The sequence below is a fragment of the Eublepharis macularius genome, chromosome 13, assembly GCF_028583425.1.
Source record: "Eublepharis macularius isolate TG4126 chromosome 13, MPM_Emac_v1.0, whole genome shotgun sequence".
Lineage (NCBI taxonomy): Eukaryota > Metazoa > Chordata > Lepidosauria > Squamata > Eublepharidae > Eublepharis > Eublepharis macularius.
The window spans coordinates 3424556-3443478 of NC_072802.1; the positions used below are offsets into that span (position 1 = coordinate 3424556).

Consider the following 18923-nt stretch of genomic DNA (forward strand, 5'->3'; position numbering starts at 1 on the left):
GGACCCCAATTTTGGGCAGGAGTCCAAAAGAATGAGGGAGAAAATAGCTCTTAAATAAGGAAGATCTTTCAAAAAGTATGTGCGAAAAGGATCTTAGCAGAACATACACTGAACATGAGTCAGCAGTTTGGTAGCGAAAAAGGCAAATGCGGTTTTGGGCTGTATCAACAGAAGCATGGTGTCCCGATCACATGAAGTGATGGTATTGCTCTACTCCACTCTGGTTAGTCCTCACCTAGAGTATTGTGTTCCATTTTGGGCACCACAATTTAAGAAGGACAAGCTGGAACGTGTCCAGAGGAGGGCAACGAAGATGGTGTGGGGTCTGGAGACCAAGTCCTATGAAGGTTGAAGGAGCCTGGAGAGGAGGCAACTGAGAGATGATATGAAAACCATCTTCAAGTACCTGAAGAGCTGTCATATAGAGGATGGCACAGAGTTGTTTTCCACTGCCCCAGAACGTCAAACCAGAACCATCGTCTTGAAATTAAATCGAAAGAGCTTTTGGCTAAACATTAGGAAGAACTTCCTGACAGTTAGAGCGGTCCCTCAGTGGAACAGGCTTCCTCGGGAGGTGGTGGGCTCTCCTTCTTTGGAGGTTTTTAAGCAGAGGCTAGATGGCCACCTGACAGCAATGCTGACTCTTCTGAGCAGAACCACAAGTGACAAAAGGCACAGATTGGACACTTGCCAGCTTCCCTCAAGTTTTGATGGGAAATGTAGGCAGCTTGGCGGAATGTTGGACAAGTGACAGTTGAAAAGTCCATTGGACAGCAGTCGGAGAGCAAAGCTGCAAGACCAGGACGCCTACATTTCCCATCAAAACTTGAAGGAAGCAGACAAGTGTCCAATCTGTGCCTTTTGTCACTTGTGGTTCTGCTTTCTTCTGTGCACCCAGGCAGATCATGAGCTAGAGGGCAGGAAGGGTCATGTCAGTGCTTCATTCTTGGGGCCCGTCTTACATGCTGATCAGCACTTTGGGATCAGGATTCAGGAAGCAATTTTCCCCAGGCCAGTTTGGCTAGAGATCCTAGAGGTTATGCGCTTTGTTTCTTTTTTTTATAACTTTTTATTTCTAATTTTTTATACAGCAATAATATATCAATAACATACAATTATATAACTATATAATTTATAATTATATAAACTATATAATTATATAATAATTTATAAACTATATAATTATATAATAATTATATAAACTATATAATTTAAGAAAGGAAGCCATATTTCCATTAAGAGCGAATGGTAAGTAGGGTTCTCAGCAGAAGCTATTTGGTCTGTTATTGTGTCTGAAATTAAAAGATCCCAAACCTTTGATATCCATTGTCTATTGGTGTGTATACAGACACTTTTCCAGTTATGAGCTATAGTCATCTTTGCTGCTGTTAGCATTATTGAGACAAGATCTATCCTACAGGTGGGTACCTTAGTTCTGTGCCATAAGTTCAGTGGAATCATTTCAGGTTTGAGACATATTGTGTGGCCTATAATTTTTTCAATGGTGCTAATAACCAAGTCTCAATATATTTGAATCTTTGGGCATGTCCACCAGCAGTGTAAAAATGTGCCGGTTTGCCCACATAGTTTCCAACCTCTGGGATTTTTATTAAAGCTCTTCAATGAAAGAGCTTTAATGGAGTTAGGAACCATCTTGTATAGATCTTGAAGGTTTGAAGTTTAACGTTTATAGATTTAGAAGTAAATGATTTGGGTGACCAGATTTGCTTCCATTGTTTGTCTTTTATAGTGCTGTCACAGTCTTTTCACCACACATTTTGCAAGACTGTTGTAGTTGCCCATAGTTTTTGATTTAGGAATTTGTTCAGTAAGGATATCAGGCCTTTTACATTGTGCAATTCAGTTTTCATAAGGCTTTCAAATGATGTCAAAGGTCTGTCACCTCTAAGCATGAGCAATGTGGCAACTCTGTGATTTGTCGTTTGCAACATGAACAATTTGACTTTAAAGAAAGGGTTCTTGAGTTGATCTCCTTTGAACTCTAAAAAGGAGAACTGATAGCTGAAATGCTAATAAGCAACTTGAAGCATCATAACACTCCTTTGGATAACTGTAGATGTCAAGGGTGTGATAAGGGCTCTAACATGTCAGGGAAATTAAAAAGTGTTTGGGCATGCATTATGACCCGAAATGAACGTTGTGTACTCTCCTTATGGTTCCCATTCACTCAAACTTGTAGGGGTTAATGCTGCGGCAGCCTGTACTGAAACATTAACATTTTTTAGTTGTGTTCAATGTTTTTGTGTTTTTCAATGATAGCCCTCCCTCAGGGCCGGATTGAGTGGGGGCAGGGTGGGACAGTCTGCCCCCGGCGCTGCCGGGGAGGGGGCACCGGGAGCAGCTGCCAGCTGCCGGAGCACGCAGGTGGCAGCATGGACAGCCTTGCAGCCCCCCGCGCTGCCTTTCACCTGCCCCGCGGGACAGGGGGCAGCCGGCTTTCCACGTGCCCCCTGTCCTGCAGGGCAGACAAACGGCAGCGCAGCCGCCCATGCCATTCACTTGCCCCGCAGGAGAGGGGGCAGCCGGCCACCCCCTGTCCTGCGGGGCAGGCGCATGGTGCAGGCAGCCTTGCAGCCCCCCCGTGCTGCCTTTTGCCTGCCCTGCAGGACAGGGGGCACGTGGAAAGCCGGCCTCCCCGTCTCACAGGGCAGGCGAAGGGCAGCGCGGGGGGCTGCAAAGCCGCCCGTGCTATTCGCCTGCAGAGAAGCGAATGGCGCGGGTGGCTTCCCAGCCCCGCACGCTGCCTCCGGTGCCCTGCGTGATGATGTCACCAAAATGATGTCATCACGCCGCACCATGAATGCGCACGCGCGCGCGTGCTCTGCGCGCACACACGAGGCCAGACTAGGGTTGCCCCGGGTGCCGGCAACCCTAGATCTGGACCTGCCCTCCCTTCCCCAGTCTCCTCCACCTCTAAATCTCCATGAATGTCCCAACCTGCTTGTGTTGTGGGGTGGAGATAAAACAGTGGGGGGGGCAGCCTGCTCGTTGGAGGCAGGGTGAGGTAAAAATAAAATCAGTGTTTTTTTCCTTGGAAAATGGAGGGAGTGGTACTTGCACTTTTTGCTGCCTTTGGGCCCAAAGCCAACTTGCCACTTTTCAATTGCCCAGCTCTGGGTTTTCAGGGTGAATGAAGTGAACACACACCTCGCGCCTGCATCCTCTGTCAGTCTATGTTGGGGAGGACGGGAACAACACCGTTCCAGAGTTAACCCAGGTAGAAAACTAGCAGGACACTTCATCCAGTCGGCATGGCACACTATATAAAATGGCACCCCAACTTGGTATCTCCCCACCACCACCCAAAAACACCAGCCCGGCCTGCTTATTCTTTGGACCTTGGCACAATTCTGTGCAGAAAATTATTAAAATCAGCACCAAAAATGTTATTCTCTTGCCACTGGAACAGCAAGAGAGATGTTAGGAAAGGTAAAGGTAGTCCCCCTGTGCAAGCACCGAGTCATTACTGACCCATGTAGTAATGGCAAACCACCCCGTAAAAAGTCTGCCAAGAAAACGTTGTGATGCGACGTCCCGCCATGGGTCAGTAATGACTCGGTGCTTGCACAGGGGGACTACCTTTACCTTTACTGTGTTAACTAACCTTTTTTCTTTGCAAGGATGGGAGGGAACAGAAGGGCCAGCAACGAAGGGCAGCTTCTGCAGCTCTGTCCTGAGGCTTCTCTGAGCCAGTGAGTGACAGAGTAGGCTGCATATGTACTGCAGAGAGAAGAAAATTACCTCTCTCACTTTCTGAAGCTGTCCTTGGGAGAGGGCTCCATCTTAGAATAAACAAGAACAACTGTGTTTGGTTGCCATTGCAGGCCCGAGAGCTCGTACAGCGTTGGTGGTGATTCAGCTGCTCTGCAACTGAATGATGTGCTGGTTCTGTGAGTGACGCTGGTTCTGTTGGGCTTGCAGCCGTGTCCCTTGTTTCACATTGGTTCTGCTGGTTTGATGTTTGTTCTCTTGGGCTGTTCTGCTGGGATTCTCTGGTTTTACATTGGTTCTGCTGGGTTTTTGTGGTTCAGTTTGCATTGGGACTGGGCCTTTGGGCAGTGCTGCCTTGCCTCTGTATATGTTTGCCTGAAAGCCAGCTTGGAAATTTCCCCTCATAGGGAACAATGAAAATTGTGTGTGGGGGGTGGGTGGGGGGCTTGTTCAGGAGCCCCTAAAATCTTGAAACTTGGGGGGGGTCCATTAGTAGACAATCAGGACTAGGTTCCCTGCAGCTTTGGTAGAATTTGCTTCAAAGAATGCTCCTCAGGCCCCCAGATAGTTTACTTCATAGGGAATAATGGTTAAATATATTTGGGATTCCCAAATAAAACCAAAAAGAGTCCAGTAGCACCTTTACTGTAACATAATTCTATTTTGCTACTACAGACTAACACAGCTAACTCCTCTGGATCTAGAACCAAATAAAACTGGATCCAGATATCATATTGGAATATTTGGACCCAAATAATCTGGAATGCTGAATATTTATGGTATTCTGGATACCCAGATCTGAATAATACCAATTTGGGGTGTGTGTGGGGGGGGCACAAACTGCTAATTAGCACAAACTGCTAATTCTTGCACAACTGCCAAAGAAGAGAGGGGTGGAACAAACATTTTCATGAGATAAAATCTACAATATCTGTTGAACCAAAGAAATGAAGAACATTTGTTTTACATTCCATTCAGTTGTAAAATCTGTGACACTAAAGTATGTGGAACTGGAAGAAGCTTCTACGTGTCTACTTCATAAGTATCCCACAGATCTTGCTGAGAATTTTCTTTGTGAAATGTTGCATTTGGAAAAAATCTTCAAGTGTACTTTTGGAAAAGAATATGAACTATCCTCACATTATTAAATGGGATGTACAAGATACTTTATAAAGTGGGATTTATAAGAAACAACTGCAACTAATTTTCAGCGTAGTAAAGATCTTGCCTGCTGAGTGTAAACTTGCAAGAGAAATTAACTTGGGGGGGTGGGATAATTCGTGATTTTGCAATGAAAAGGACAGCAAAATAAGGCTTTAAAGTGAACTGACCTAATCTTTTCAGCCATATTGGTCCATAAGAATTTTTTTAAAAAAATGAGATATTGACCAAGGATAAGGACTACAAAATAGTTAGCAAAATTGAAGGCCTCTCGAGCCTACAATTATTAAAGCAAAGGCAGGCAGTTTTCAGAAATGTAGAATACGTAACAGTAATTTCAGAATTAAGACCAACTTTTTTCATGTCTCATAAAATTGAACTAGATGACCCTAGAGTTCCCTTCCAACCTTATTATTCTATGATTCTATTATTGTACTGTATGGGGTTAGGGACTGTGGTGTCAATGTGGAAGGAGGGGCCCATATCCCAAGTTTGTACAGGGCCCCCAAAATTGGTCCCTGCCAAATCAGGCTAAGAAAGAAATCCTGTTCTAGGAGTGGGGGAGACGGTGTCCTTTTCAACCTGAAAATAAAAGATTGGCGTCTGGTTGGCCGTGTCTAACTGGAAGAAGCCCTGACCACTTCTGAAGTCAGTTAATGTAACATTGCTCGGGACGGGACCATGACAAAAGCTGGAAAGATCCCTACAAGCATGCTATGTCCAGATAGGTATCTGAAGCTCTGACTTTCAAAAGCTCCTGCCCTGAAAATCTTGTTGGCCTCTGGTTGTGCCACTGGATGCAAATCCTGCTGTTCTATTGCAGACCAACACGGCTGCCCACCTAAAAGAAAAAAGGCACTGCCACAAATAAACAGCAAAATAGGACAACAGCAGTAGCTAAAACAGATTAACTACTGGGACATTAAAGACATCAATTAACATCCTGTTTCAAATAAAGTCATTTTCAGATTTTTACTGAATTCCTGTAAAGGACAAACAAAGCCACTTTCTTGGGAAAGGGCTTTGCATGACTGTGGCACGACAACTAAAAATGGCCAACCAAAACAGACCAGTGAGAATACATGTGCTCCCACGTCTGGATTCCACAGGCAGAGCAGGGGTCCTTCCCAATTCCCTTCTGTCCCCAGCAGGAGGGATGTACCTCAGGGAGCTTGCAGCTTTTCTGTTCCTCTGGTGGCAGGTGATGGTAGTAACCAACTGCCAAACATGTCTTCACCATGCCTGCCATCCCCCTGCTGGCTTCCTGCTATTAGTCAGCTGGCTGGTAGAGGGAAAATGGTAGGAAAAGGGGGGGGGGAGGTCAACAACATTCCAGTATGCTGACATCCCTCCTGGACCCCCAAGAAGTGAAGTCAGCATGTCACTTGGGGATGACAGGAGTGCTCTGGTATTTGGACAAAGCTCTACGGTTTAACCATAGAGTTTTGCCCAAATATCAGTGCCCCCCCCAGCAATGCACTGATGTCACTTCCAGGCATACAGGGGTGATGTCAACACACCACTGGTGACATGAGGACATCTCTGGTAAGGCCACCCACAACCCTGTAAGTCCCCAGCAACCATGGTCCGTACCAGGAAACGGCCTTGCCCACTTTCCTGAAACATAGGGTGTGTGCCACTTTAGGGGACGGTGCAGTTGGCATGTCAAAGAGCCACATATGGCTCCAGAGCTTAATCTCAGGCAGAGAGGTGTTCCAGAGAGATGCAAGTGAACCTTGAGTACTATCCAGCAGGGGGCTCTTTTGTGAAATCAGAGGGGGAGAAAGTAACTGAGCAATCCTCTCTTCTTCTCATGTCATACACAAATGTGATTGTCTGGAGAGAGGCAGTTGACTGTGCACCGTAATAAAAAGGGAACCAACAAGAAGTGCTAAAAGGTTTTTCTTCCTATTCTGAAGCGGAGATTTTTGCTTTCTTTTCCATCTTGAACCATCCCTTTTATCCTCTTGTGAGAGAAGTCAGGAACAGATGTCAACCTCTGGAGCAATATACAAATAATAATAGCCCCACCATGACACGGACTCCCCAGAAGGTCTTGTAACATCCTCTTGGAATTGTTCGGGAAGCAACGCAGCACCTGTTCTGTGCAGAGCTGGCAGAGGAATGAGTCTTGGCATCCCTTCTCTTCAGAGCCACAGCAGCCTCTGTCAGCCGGGAGCCTGGCTTGTTGGAAATGTGCTCATCATCTCAACTTTATTCTTTCAAAGGTTCCAGGGGCTTGAAGCTCTATCCGGTAGTTCTGCTTTCTCTCGCCCAGGGACTTGCAGGTATGTGGTTGCTTTAATTTAGCTTTTTGTTTCCCTTCACACGACTGACACTCAAGCAAGGCAGAAAAGTCAGTGACTCACCAAGCTGGTGCAGTGCCAGAATTTTATAGACATCATAGGAAATGGGTGGAAGGGATTCTGCTGGGGACCTCTGAATGGTGGGACCTGCATGCCTAGTTCCTTCCATAGTGCCCTGGAGCCTGCACCTTCCGTTCTGTGCACTTACATTTGATGCAGGTTTTGCCTTACTGGAAGAATCCAAGAGGAAGGGGGGGGGCAGCCCAACTGCTCAGAGTTTGCGCTGCAGGTGTGCCTGAAGCCTCACAGTGCCTAAAGCTTTTCCTCCTCTGTCCCTCTCCTTTTCTTTCGCTGACTTGGAGGACACAGAGGAAGAATCTCAGGGAGTGATGCTGTCACCCAGATTTCTAGAGGCCTATGATACCAGCAGCCAGTTCACATGGTGATGGGGTGAGGAAGACCATCATGACGTCCGGATTTGTTTTGCTTTTATAGGTAGAACAGACTTTTCTGTTGCCCATAATCCATTAAAATCAATGGCAAACTAAAAGACTCTTGGAACTGGTTCACACAATACATTTTGCTCTCTATATGGGCAACCATGTGCCCCATCGAGTGCCTGGGGAGCATAATGGGGTCATGGCTCAGTGGCAGAGAATGTAGGCGGTCCAGGGTCAATCTCCGGCATTTGAATTTTTAAAAATATCTTTTTTGGGGGGAGAAATTTTATTTAAAAGAAAAAGATATAATAATAGAAAATGCATAAAAATAAACTTATACAAACACTACATTTGAGATTAAATTGAGACTTATACAAGCCCTGCATTTAAAATTAAATTAAACTAATATAAAATACATTCAGAATTTGTCATAACCAAATTATGTAATAGCTCTCCTTCCCTCTCCTTGGTTACTTATACAAACTATAATATCAACTTTTTTTGGTTAGTCATTTCCCTGTGTTTTATCTTCTTATCTAAGTTTTAAAAATATCTGACAGTGCAAGACCTCAGCCTAAGACCACATGACAGATCCCCCCCGTTCCCCCCCCCCGTTTCCCTGGCCCAATCTCCCAACAGCAACCGGCCTCAGGGGCACTGGGGCATTTTCAGTCTTTTTTTAAAAATCAGCACTTAAACATCCTTATATCAATATAATGTAATAAGTGTAAGTGTAACAGGTTCCCTGAATTCTCAGCTTTCATTTTTTTCAAAGCAAGTATCAAGACCCTTCCATCTCTGCAGTAGAAGAGGCTAGAGACTTACCTTTAAAAAAAGAAACACAACGACCAATTTAAAACAAAAGGCCCCCAGGGGGTTAGGAAAGGAAGTGGCCACCACAGGGACAGGATCAGAGAAAGTAGACAGGGAAATCCAAACTTTTCTATCCATAGAGCAGCCATCCATGTTTTATGGTGATCTTCCCCAAAGCTTTGCAGCAGAGCAGGTTTGCAAAAGATCAGACAAAAGCTGGGGAGCAGAAGAGTAGAGAGCTGGCTAGAAACCCTGAAACCCTTTCCCACTGCCCCAAGCAGCTTCTCCAAAGTGTTTTTTGTAAGAAAATCAAAATGATGACAGACAGAACTATTCCATGCTTTCATACTACCGCTTTTTTGCGGTTCCCAGATATTCTCCAAAAGTGCCCATATAGTTATTGGGCTTCCCTGTTTTGTCCTCTCCCTCTATGCGCTCAGGCCTGCCCTGCTGCTCATCTAGCGCACAAAGCAAATTTCCAGCCATCTCCAAGACAGGCTGAAAGGCAGTGAAGAAGGAACTATATTGGACAGATACATGGACATAATCTCATTACACTCATTGAGGAAATAAAACCACCTCAGCCTCTCCCTTGCCTAGCCCCAGACCACGAATCAGGAGGACCTCTCAAGGACCGATTACAGTGCGTTCAGATGCTATGGATGGTGCTGGACAAACTTCCTACTAACAAAGAGGTGGGCTCCCATCTATGTTCCCTCTAAGCTGTGCAGTGTGTGAGCCAGAAATCTACTTCATGAGTTGAAACAATAACTTGCGATAAAGTTGTGAGTGTGCCTTCTTTTTAAAAAAATATATTTCAGTCTACAAACATACAACAAACTAATCTGTATTGTTTCTTGCATAGAAACATCAGTGATTCATACATGGTTTCTAAATATCAAACAGGATGAGGCAAGAACAAGGTGACCCAAATCCAGAATATTCAGGTGTTGCCAGAAATGGACAGGCACTTTGGCATTCCTAGGCAAAACCCTCAGGTTGCCACTCTCAAGGTGTGTCCTGGGGTTGTCCTAGAATTACAAATGATGTCCAGATTACAGCCTGCTTCAAGCGGAGGAATCGGGAATCAAACCCGGTTCTCCAGATTAGAGTCCAGCTGCTCTTAACCACTACACCAAACTGGCTCTTAAGGTGGGCATTAATGCCTTTATTTTTCCAGTCCAAATCACACCCCTTTGACTGCTGGTTAGGGCAGCAGCTCTCAAACTTTAGCAAGTTCGCACAGCTTCATTTTGATTAAAACATTTTCACAGACTACCCTCAAAGCCTCCCCCTCATCAGCACACACATGCCAGACAGACCCTTCTCAAAGTGTGTGTGGCCAACCACATCCATCCACTGGAGACTTCTAACTCTTTGCATCCTCAAAACAATGCAGTCCAATATCTGCTACATTTTAAAGCAAGTTTAAAAATAATGTTTTCATTGTCTGTACATGGTCTCAGGTGAATCGCTGATTCTATAGGGCTGCAACTTAAAAGACCCTGACAAAAGTTCTAATCAATCTCACCCTTGACTGTATGGGTTAGTCATTTATTTATAGAAGCCATCTCTGAACAAGGGTGGAAAGAGACCTGGAAAAACTTTCAGAGCTACTCATAAAAACAGGAAATAACCAGCTTTGCAAAACCTGAACTTCTGGCATACAGCTGAAAACATCACTGGCTACAACTGTCTATGGATGCACAGTGAGAAAGGCATAAGAACATCCCACTGAATTGCATCGGAGGCCCACCTAGTCCAGCATACTGTTTCAGTCAACCAGTTGCCCTGGAGGGCCAAAAAGGGGGGGCGAGTCTCTCCCCACTGTTGCTTCCCAGCACTGGTATTCAGAGGTTTGCTGCCTCTGGATATGGAGGCTCCATTCAGTGACCATGGCTAGCAGCTATTGATGGATCTCACCTCCATTAATCTGTCTGTAAGACCCTCTATATGGTGAAAGATTTTGCATTAGAAAATAGAGTGAGGATCAGTTGAATATCATACCACAAAGTTCTATGACTACATTAGGAGGACTGTGTTACCTCCTTAGTGCCACTCAAGAGTTCATCAGGCAGAGTTGGACTGGGGTTATTGGTAGGAAAAGAGTTGGATAATGCATTTGAAAATTCTGGGGGTTCTGAATCCAACTATATGCTATTATTCTTTTTCCAGCTGGGGTGTTTCCAGGTACCAGCCCCCAAATTTGCAGGAATTTCCCAACCTTACGTGGAATTGGCAACCCTAGCAGAATGCAGCGCGCGAGTCAACTGAGCCTGGGAAGCACCATGTGCTGGTCACCAGCCCACCATTGCCTCCTCTTCCGGCACTGTGATGGAGAGGCCGGGCGGATGCCCAGCCGCCACTACTGCTACCTCCTCTGGCTTTCAGCGCCAGGGTGGAGGGACTGCATGGCGGAGAGACTGCACGGATGCCCACATGCTGCTGCCACGTTCAGCTCCCAGTGCTTGGACGCAGTGGCTGCTTGGTGGGCCCGGCAGAGAGGCCACGCAGATGCCCAGCCACCGTCACCTCCTCTGGCTTCCAGCGCTGGGGTGGAGGAACCACACAGCAGAGAGGCTGCATGGATGCCTGCACGCCACTGCCGCCTCCAGCTCCCGGAGTTGGGCTGCAGTGGCAGCTCAGCAGCACAGGTGCCCTCCCACCACCGCTGCCTTCTCTGGCTTTTGGCGCAGGGAAGGAGGAGCTGCTCAATGGAGAGGCCATGCAGGTGCCCCCCAACACTGCCTCCTTCTCTGCCTCTCAGTGCCAGGACTGAGAGGCTGCTTAGCGGGCATGGCGGAGAGGGAATCCCTCCACGCCAGGGCCAGAGCTGCACCAGGCCTTTTGGGTGGGCCTGCTGTGTGCTGGGCTTCTTATTTTGTGTGCAGACTTGTGAAAATTCATTCGCGAGTGCGCATGAGAGCATGTTAGGGGGAACACTGGCTCCCATTAGCATTTTCAGCAAAAAAATCTCCTCAATGCAATTTGGAGAGGTTGAAATATTCTACCTAAAACCCCATCTGGATGAAATAAGTAGAGCCAAACTAGTTGAGGCCCCAGAGGTTCAATCTGTAGCTGCCAACACCACTTTAGAGGAGAATTTTAAAATTGCTGTGAGGACCTGCCTACGGCGCAGTGGCACCATGCCATGAAAACCTCACCAGGGGTCAGCTATGACTTGAGGGCACTCTCCACTCCAAATCCAGAAGCACAGTGAGGCCCAATGCCAAGTTTGGTGTGGCGGTCAAGAGCGCGGGACTCTAATCTGGAGAGCCGGGTTTGATTCCCCACTCCTCCCCTTGAAGCCAGCTGGGTGACCTTGGGTCAGTCACAGCATCTAGGAGCTCTCTCAGCCCCACCCACCTCACAGGGTGTTTGTTATTTTGGAGATAATAACATACTTTGTAAACCGCTCTGAATGGGTGTTAAGTCATCCTGAAGGGTGGTATATAAATTGAATGTTGTTGTTGTTGTTGTTGTTGTTATGCAGTCTTGTCCCCACCCTCATCCAACATGTCCATGTGCCAAAAGAGACAGGGTGGGGGCCTGTTTCAGCACTTGAAAAGGTGTGGGTGGGAACAAGATCATGTGGTGCCATCACACTCATGGACTTTTTAAAAAGTTATTGCTTGAGTAAGTGCTTTGGAACTTGGCATTGTGCCTCCCTGTGCTTCTGGATTGGGAAGGGAGAGTGCCCTCAAGTCATAGCTGACCCCTGGCGACCCCTGGTGAGGTTTTCATAGCAAGAAACTAACAGAGGTGGTTTGCTATTGCCTTCCTCTGCAATCCTGGCCTTCCTTGGACGTCTCCCATCCAATTACCAACCAAGGCTGACCCTGCTTAGCTTTTTGAGATCTGATGAGATCGGGTTCACCTGGTCAGGGTGCTTCTGGACTGACCAGTCAGATTATCGACTGCTTGGATGTTTGGGAGCCCAGCATGAGGAGCTGGATCACTACTTGGTATCTACTTGGATAGCTAGCTGCTGTTGGCCTTTTCTCTATCTTGCCAAATCTGATGGTTGTTGTGGATTTTCCGGGCTGTATAGCCGTGGTCTTGGCATTGTAGTTCCTGACGTTTCGCCAGCAGCTGTGGCTGGCATCTTCAGAGGTGTAGCACCAAAAGACAGAGATCTCTCAGTGTCACTGTTGTTCTCCAGCCGTGAAAGCCTTTGACAATATATCGCCAAATCTGGTTTAGGAAGTTACTGGCAATTTGTGGGCCGAGCCTGGGGAGACTGGAAAAGAGAGGAGGGAGTCCAGCAGTAGAGATGGGCACAAACTGTAAAAAAAGAAAAAAGAAAAAAAGAAAATGAACCATGTGGTTCGTGGTTTGTCACATTTAACAAACCCAGAATGATGAATTTTGCTGAACTTGCCCTGATTCACAAACCAGTTCGTGGTTCGTCGGAGCCCATAATTTCTCCCATCACACTCAGAGAGGCCAAATTCCCAGGGAGTCTTCAGCAGGCTCTCCTCTAGCCACTCGTCAAGTTTGGTGAAGATTGCAGTACGGATCTCTGAGATACAGACCTCCAAAGCTGGCACCCCCCGGAAAATCCCATGCAATAGAATTGGAGCCATCAATGCCAATTGACTTATGGCTTCATTTGAAGTGAGGGACCCCCAGACATGGGTTATGTTGGTGGTCAACTGCCTCCCTTCCACCCCCAGTGGTGGAGCCACCCACAAGTGCCCGCCCGCACGCCCCAACGGGTGGCCACCACATCTGAACAGTGGGTTTGTCGGTGGGCACCCCCTCCTCGCAGGCCAGGTGAGGCGGCCAGCCATCTCCCTTCTCGGGGGTGGGGGGTGGACCGCAGTCACAGTTCCACCCCATGTGTCCACCCACAAGTCTGGACCCATGGGTTTTGTCAGTGGGCACCCCCTCCTCGCAGGCCCGGAGGGGGCAATCCTCCATGGGGTTCTTGTGAGGAAATGAAGAGAATGATGTAAGATGTTTTTAGACCCCACTGCAATTCTGCCAGCGCAGAACTATACCCATCCCCGTTCCAGGGAAGAACAGCACCCATCTCCCGGACATGGGGGCATCGACAGATGCCTTTCCCTTTTTGGGCAGAGGGAAGTGTTAGTTCTGCTTATGGGATAGGGGCACCTCCCCCACCCTAGGACAGCAGAGTAATGCAACAGAATCATGCCTGCCAGTTGTGGAACCGATGGAAGCCCTCCACACCTTTCCGAGAAGGACAGCTTCACAAAATAAGGTCCCCACATGGAGACCAACAGGGACCTACATAACTCGCCTTCCAGATGTGGCGGGCAGGACAGGTCAACAAAATAAGGCCTCCGCAGGGAGAACACAGAGCAACACAGCTGAACTATGCCCTTCCACCCCTGCCAGAGACCAACAGGGACCTACAAAACCCACCATCCAGGGAAGGGAAGGACAGACGGATGGATCGACGGACATCTCCCCCATAACCCATGGGCCAGACGTGGCGAGCAGCAGGAGTGAGTGGAGGACCGTGTCCCACGCTAGGGGATTGTGGACCACATTTCATGCAGCTGCTGAAACACCCCGGGAGGAGTGGCCACCGACAAAATCCATGGTCTGGCCATGGCAGACTTTTCTGTGGCCAGAGCAAGAGCAGCTGCTGAAAAACCCCATGGGGAGTGAATGCCGACAAAACCCATGGTCCAGCCATAGAGGGCAGGCGGCACTGACTCAACCCCTTCCCCCAGGTGGTGAGAGTGAGTGATGGACCCGGGGCCACGCTAGACAGGTTCACAAAATAAGGGCCCCACAAGGAGACCAAAAGGGACCTACAGAACCCACCTTCCGGACATGGCGGCACTGATGGAGCCCTTGCCTTGGGTCGAGGAGGGGAAGAGACGGTTCCCTTTTCCTCTGCATGGAGACTGCAAGGCAGCAAAGCTGAACTATGCTCACACCCCCTGCCAGGGAGGGACCAAAAGGGACCAGAACCCACCCATCAGAAAGGGGGGGATCCTAAATGTTGCTTGCAGCTGCAGAACCTATGGGCTGGCCGTGGTGGGGGAGGGCCATTCTAAGGCCCATGGATAGGGGGCCCTCCCACCATCCTGGACAACTTCATGTGCAAACTGTCCCTCATGCTGAGGAGCGGCTGTCACCAATATAACCCATGGGCCCAATGCCTACTGCTAGACTTTTTGGGCAAGCTTGATGTGTTCCTTACAGCACTCCTTTTTATTTTGTTTCTTAATTCTTCTTTTTTTGAGCACCAAGGGAGTGGGACCGTGGAAGGATGCAGCCACAGACATCACCCACCCCCCGGCCATGGTGGCAAGGACAGAACCCCTTCCCCCCCTGGCACAGACGAGACAGCAGGTCCCATTAGGGAGTGGGACCGTGGAAGGATGCGGCCACAGACATCACCCACCCGCCAGCCGTGGCAGCAACGATGGAACCCCTAGGTCAGGGGGTGAGGGACACAACAAGCACCATGGTAGGGGACCCTCCCATGGTCCTGCACAGCTACATGTGTAACGCTGTCCCTCGTGCTGAGCAGCGGTGGACACAGACATCACTCAGCCGCCGGCCATGGTGGAGAGGCTGTGCTAAGTCCCACCGCCCTTCATGGTGTGCATCCCTTCATGAGCAGGTGCAGCTTATTGGCAGCAGGCAAACAGGGCCCTCAAGGGATGCCTCTTTCAGGGCTGCCAGGGGGTTGACAACACAACACACACAGTAATGTTCCTGCCCCCCTCCCCCAGAAGACATGGCTTCTGACATCACCCACCTGCCAGCCGTGGCGCCACTGACGGAACCCCTTCCCCCCATTGGGCAGTGAGAGACCAAGTCTCATGGATAGGGGCAAGTTGTACCCAGAAGGGACAGAGATATCGATCCCCGTTGCATGAGAGCCCTATCTCGCCACACACAGAGACCTGACCTGAGCAGGCAGGACAGGTGCACAACATAAAGAGAGATGATAAGCAAATCAAAAAGAAAGAACAACGTGAGCCCTCAGCCAAGGTGCCCACTTAGCTTGGCCCCAGAGCCAGACGATGGACGTGAGACAGGGAGGGGGGAGGACCCTACCCTGCCACACACAGAGAACTGACCTGAGCAGGCAGGACAGGTGCACAAAATAGATAATAATTAAACCCAGAAGGGATAAGGAGAAAGAAAATCCCAGGGAAAAAAAGTAGGCCTCAGTCAAGCTAGGCCCCAGCCCTGAGCCAGGCAGTGACTGTCTTTTCTACCAGCAGCAGCCAAGCTCCCTTCCACTCTCCCTCTCTCTCCCTCGAATGCCAACAACCGTCCTCTCTCTCCCACTGTCTGCTGAAACTGAAAGCACGAGTCAGGGAGCTGTGTCTTATATAACATAAGAGTCAGATAGAGCAGAACAGGAGCTCTGGTTGGTAGTCAGACCTGCCTAACAGGGTTTGGAGGGATAAGATTGGTGTTCCCATGGCTACAGAAGGCCCATCTCCCCCCTGCTCTTGGCTCCCATGTAACAGAATGGGAGCGCCACGTTTGGAAGGGAGACTTGCCTATCAAGGTTAGGTGGGCTAAGATTGGGGTTTCCACAGCAACAAAAGGTCTGCAGACATTCCGGGCCTACGTTGCCTAGGCAATCAATTGAGAAGCGCCAGCCTGTCTGGCTTCACGAACTGCTCACGAACCTGATGAACCAGGCCAAAAAGTCGTAGGGTGTGTGGAAAACGCAGCCCCATGAACCGTGTTTTCACAAACCATAAACTGGCCTGTTTCTTGCGTTTTTTGGGTTTGTATTGTGATTCGTGCCCGCACGTCTACTCAGCAGGGATACGATCCCATAGAGTCTGCTCTCTAAAGATGTCATTTTCTCCAGGGGAAATACAGAGATCAGTTGAAATTCCAGAACTTCAGGGTGTGTGGGAATTTGGGATTTTTATACTGTAACATGGGCATTCTAGTAGGAACTACTGCTGTTACAAGCCTGATAATATCACAACTACATGAATGTTGCCCTCAGGAAAGCCATCTCTGATTTCACCATCCTTCCAGGATTCATTACTCTGTCCGAGCTGGTACAAGGTGCTCATCACAACATCAAACAGTCTGTTCGTTGCTGTTTGTGTGGGTCATCCCCTGAAGCAAAACCCCAATGTTGCTGCTCCTTTCGGTACAGAAATGGGCAATAGGAGGAAGGTTTCGCACGGCCTCCTCTGCCGCGAGTTCCGATCAGATTGAACAGCTGATCTGCCTCACACATGCAGACGTGCTTTCCGGTGTGTGGCTGCCAAGATGTCTTTGGGGACTGAGCGGGCAAATGGGCAGGGTGTCTCTTGATCCAGGGAGGGGGCTGCAGAGGAGCCCTGCAGCAGTGCCCAGCAGGCTCCTGGTTCTCCCTAAGAAAAGCAAAAGGGGAATAAGTTATGGAAAACAAATTATGCAGACTTCCTTAACTTGCACCATTCACATTGGGTGGGAAGCGCGTCTTTTGCGGGTATAGAAACATATGCCTTTTTAGCCCGTGAAATCTTACTCCCTCGGGATCACAAGCAACAGAGAATCAGAACCACTCTATTTTCAGAAAATATCCAACAATGATGATTTGTGATGAAGCCTCCTCCCATTAACGTTCCAGTGTTTAGTTTACAAATATTGATAAAGATTTCCATGTTTTCATCCCAATTGCCCTTGTCCCCATCTGCTATTCTCTGGGATGTTGTAACATAATCTCAAACAATAAGCCATTTTTAGATGAAACAGCCAGAAAGACACCCAGCCTCTGACACTTTGGCATGCTCCTTTGACATGCTTTATGACCCAGCCCTTCAACAGTGTCTAAGCAAACTCCACTATCTTAGGAGTTAAGTTGGTTTTCCAGCAGGTTTTGTAGAAATTTAGGGCCCTTGCTGGTCTCCAGGAATAAATATTCTAGATGCATGCGTTCATCACTAAGTCTGGGGGAGCTGTGGATAGGCTTACAGGAACAGACTGGTGTCTAGCCAAGAGTTTGCTCTAACCAAGATCCAAATGAGGATTTCATCAGTGCTTCTGCAGTGCCCGCAAGGCCTCTACCCACCCCAAGGGAGAGGGAGTGCCTCCAGCTTTATTGGCGCACTCAACTTCACCATCACATGTGGCCCTCTTAAGCACCTCTTGCAGGAGGTGTGGCTCAGAGGGGTGGTGGCAGAGTTTTTTTTAAAAAAATGACTGTCGGGCCAACAGGAAAACCCAGAATTGATGCCACACCACTTTAGGAATTGCCCAAACTCTATGGTTCTACCATAGAGCTTCTAGCAATTCCTAGGGTGATGTGACATCACTTCATGGTTTCACCCCAGAGTGATGCTGCACTGCCCCTGATGACTGTCTCCCTATGCCCCCCTCCCCCGGTTGCCCACTGGTTGTAACTCTACAAGAACATCTTGGCAGCATTCGGCCCCTCAGCCTGCCCTCACCTTCCTAGCACACAGTGTGGGGAGCTCCCTGTTGGGGATACGCCGCTCAGCAAGCCGGGACACTCAGAGGGACACCGTATTTCTCTTAGGGGCACTAGAACTAGATTCTTATCTTCTTACTGAGTAGGAGGCCTCCCCATGTCTAAGGCGGAAGTTTCCTTCTGGCTCCTCTTCTTGCGTCTTTTGTGTGGTCTCTCTTTCTTCGTGGTCCTGCAAGGGGCAAGGTATCGTTGTGAGTCTCTCCTGTGAGACCATGCCAAGGACACGCCAGGATACACATCCACACACATCAAGCTGGATTACTAAGCCACTTGGAACAGGGAAAGGATTCTTTAGATTAGCTACATTAGACTATCTCCTTTCTTCTACAAAACAGATGTGAATCTACCTCAATAAAAATAAGATTTTTCTTTTTGCAATATACATGCCTCAGGCTGTGAGAGACCCCACCTTTTCCTGACCAAGCAATACCAACTAATATTAGGGGAAATATTAGGGGGCAAGCTGCTGCCACAGATTGCCAAGGGAGGGAGGGAGGCAAGGGAAGAATAGGAAAACCAAGACTAGTGCGTGTGTGTGGGGGGGGGCAATGCCCTCTGAAGGGATTTTGGGAACTACTGCTCTGATTTTGGAACAGTGACAACTCCCCCACACCACATCACTGTGCCATCTGGTCAGCCAGGAATGCCGCCATGTTGGGCTGCCTGTTGTAGGGCTTGATGGGAGTTCTCCCTCATGACCCATCCCAGCACTTGCTTGACCTGTGCCCTCCCCTGGGCTGTTTTGCAACTACCTCCTACTCCGAAAGGGAGGCAGGGAGAAGCAGCCTGCTTTTCCCCAGATGGGATCCAGAAGAGGCATCCAGCTTGGAGGGGGTGGGTGAGGCAGGGCAGGCAAAGTAGCCCCCGGAGTGAAGAGGGGGAAGGAAAAAACAACACAAATGAGCAGAAGTTAGCTGCCTACCTTGCAGCATAGGGGAGAGCTGGCAAACCAGCCCTCCTCAACACATGGACGATAAAACCTTACCCACGCCTCGGATTGCGGGTTCCCTTGCCCTCTCGATGGGAGAG

General features: G+C 48.5%; 1 protein-coding gene across 1 annotated transcript in view; it reads left to right on the forward strand.

Moving 5' to 3' along the window:
- The first annotated feature begins 11248 nt into the window (after window positions 1-11248).
- The window catches only part of LOC129341308 (relaxin receptor 1-like), a 54747-nt gene continuing 47072 nt past the window's right edge, over window positions 11249-18923 (forward strand). Inside the window, exon 1 of the mRNA XM_054996432.1 lies at window positions 11249-11303. Within this exon, the coding sequence (XP_054852407.1) occupies window positions 11249-11303 (55 nt within the window). The remainder of the gene's footprint in view (window positions 11304-18923) is intronic.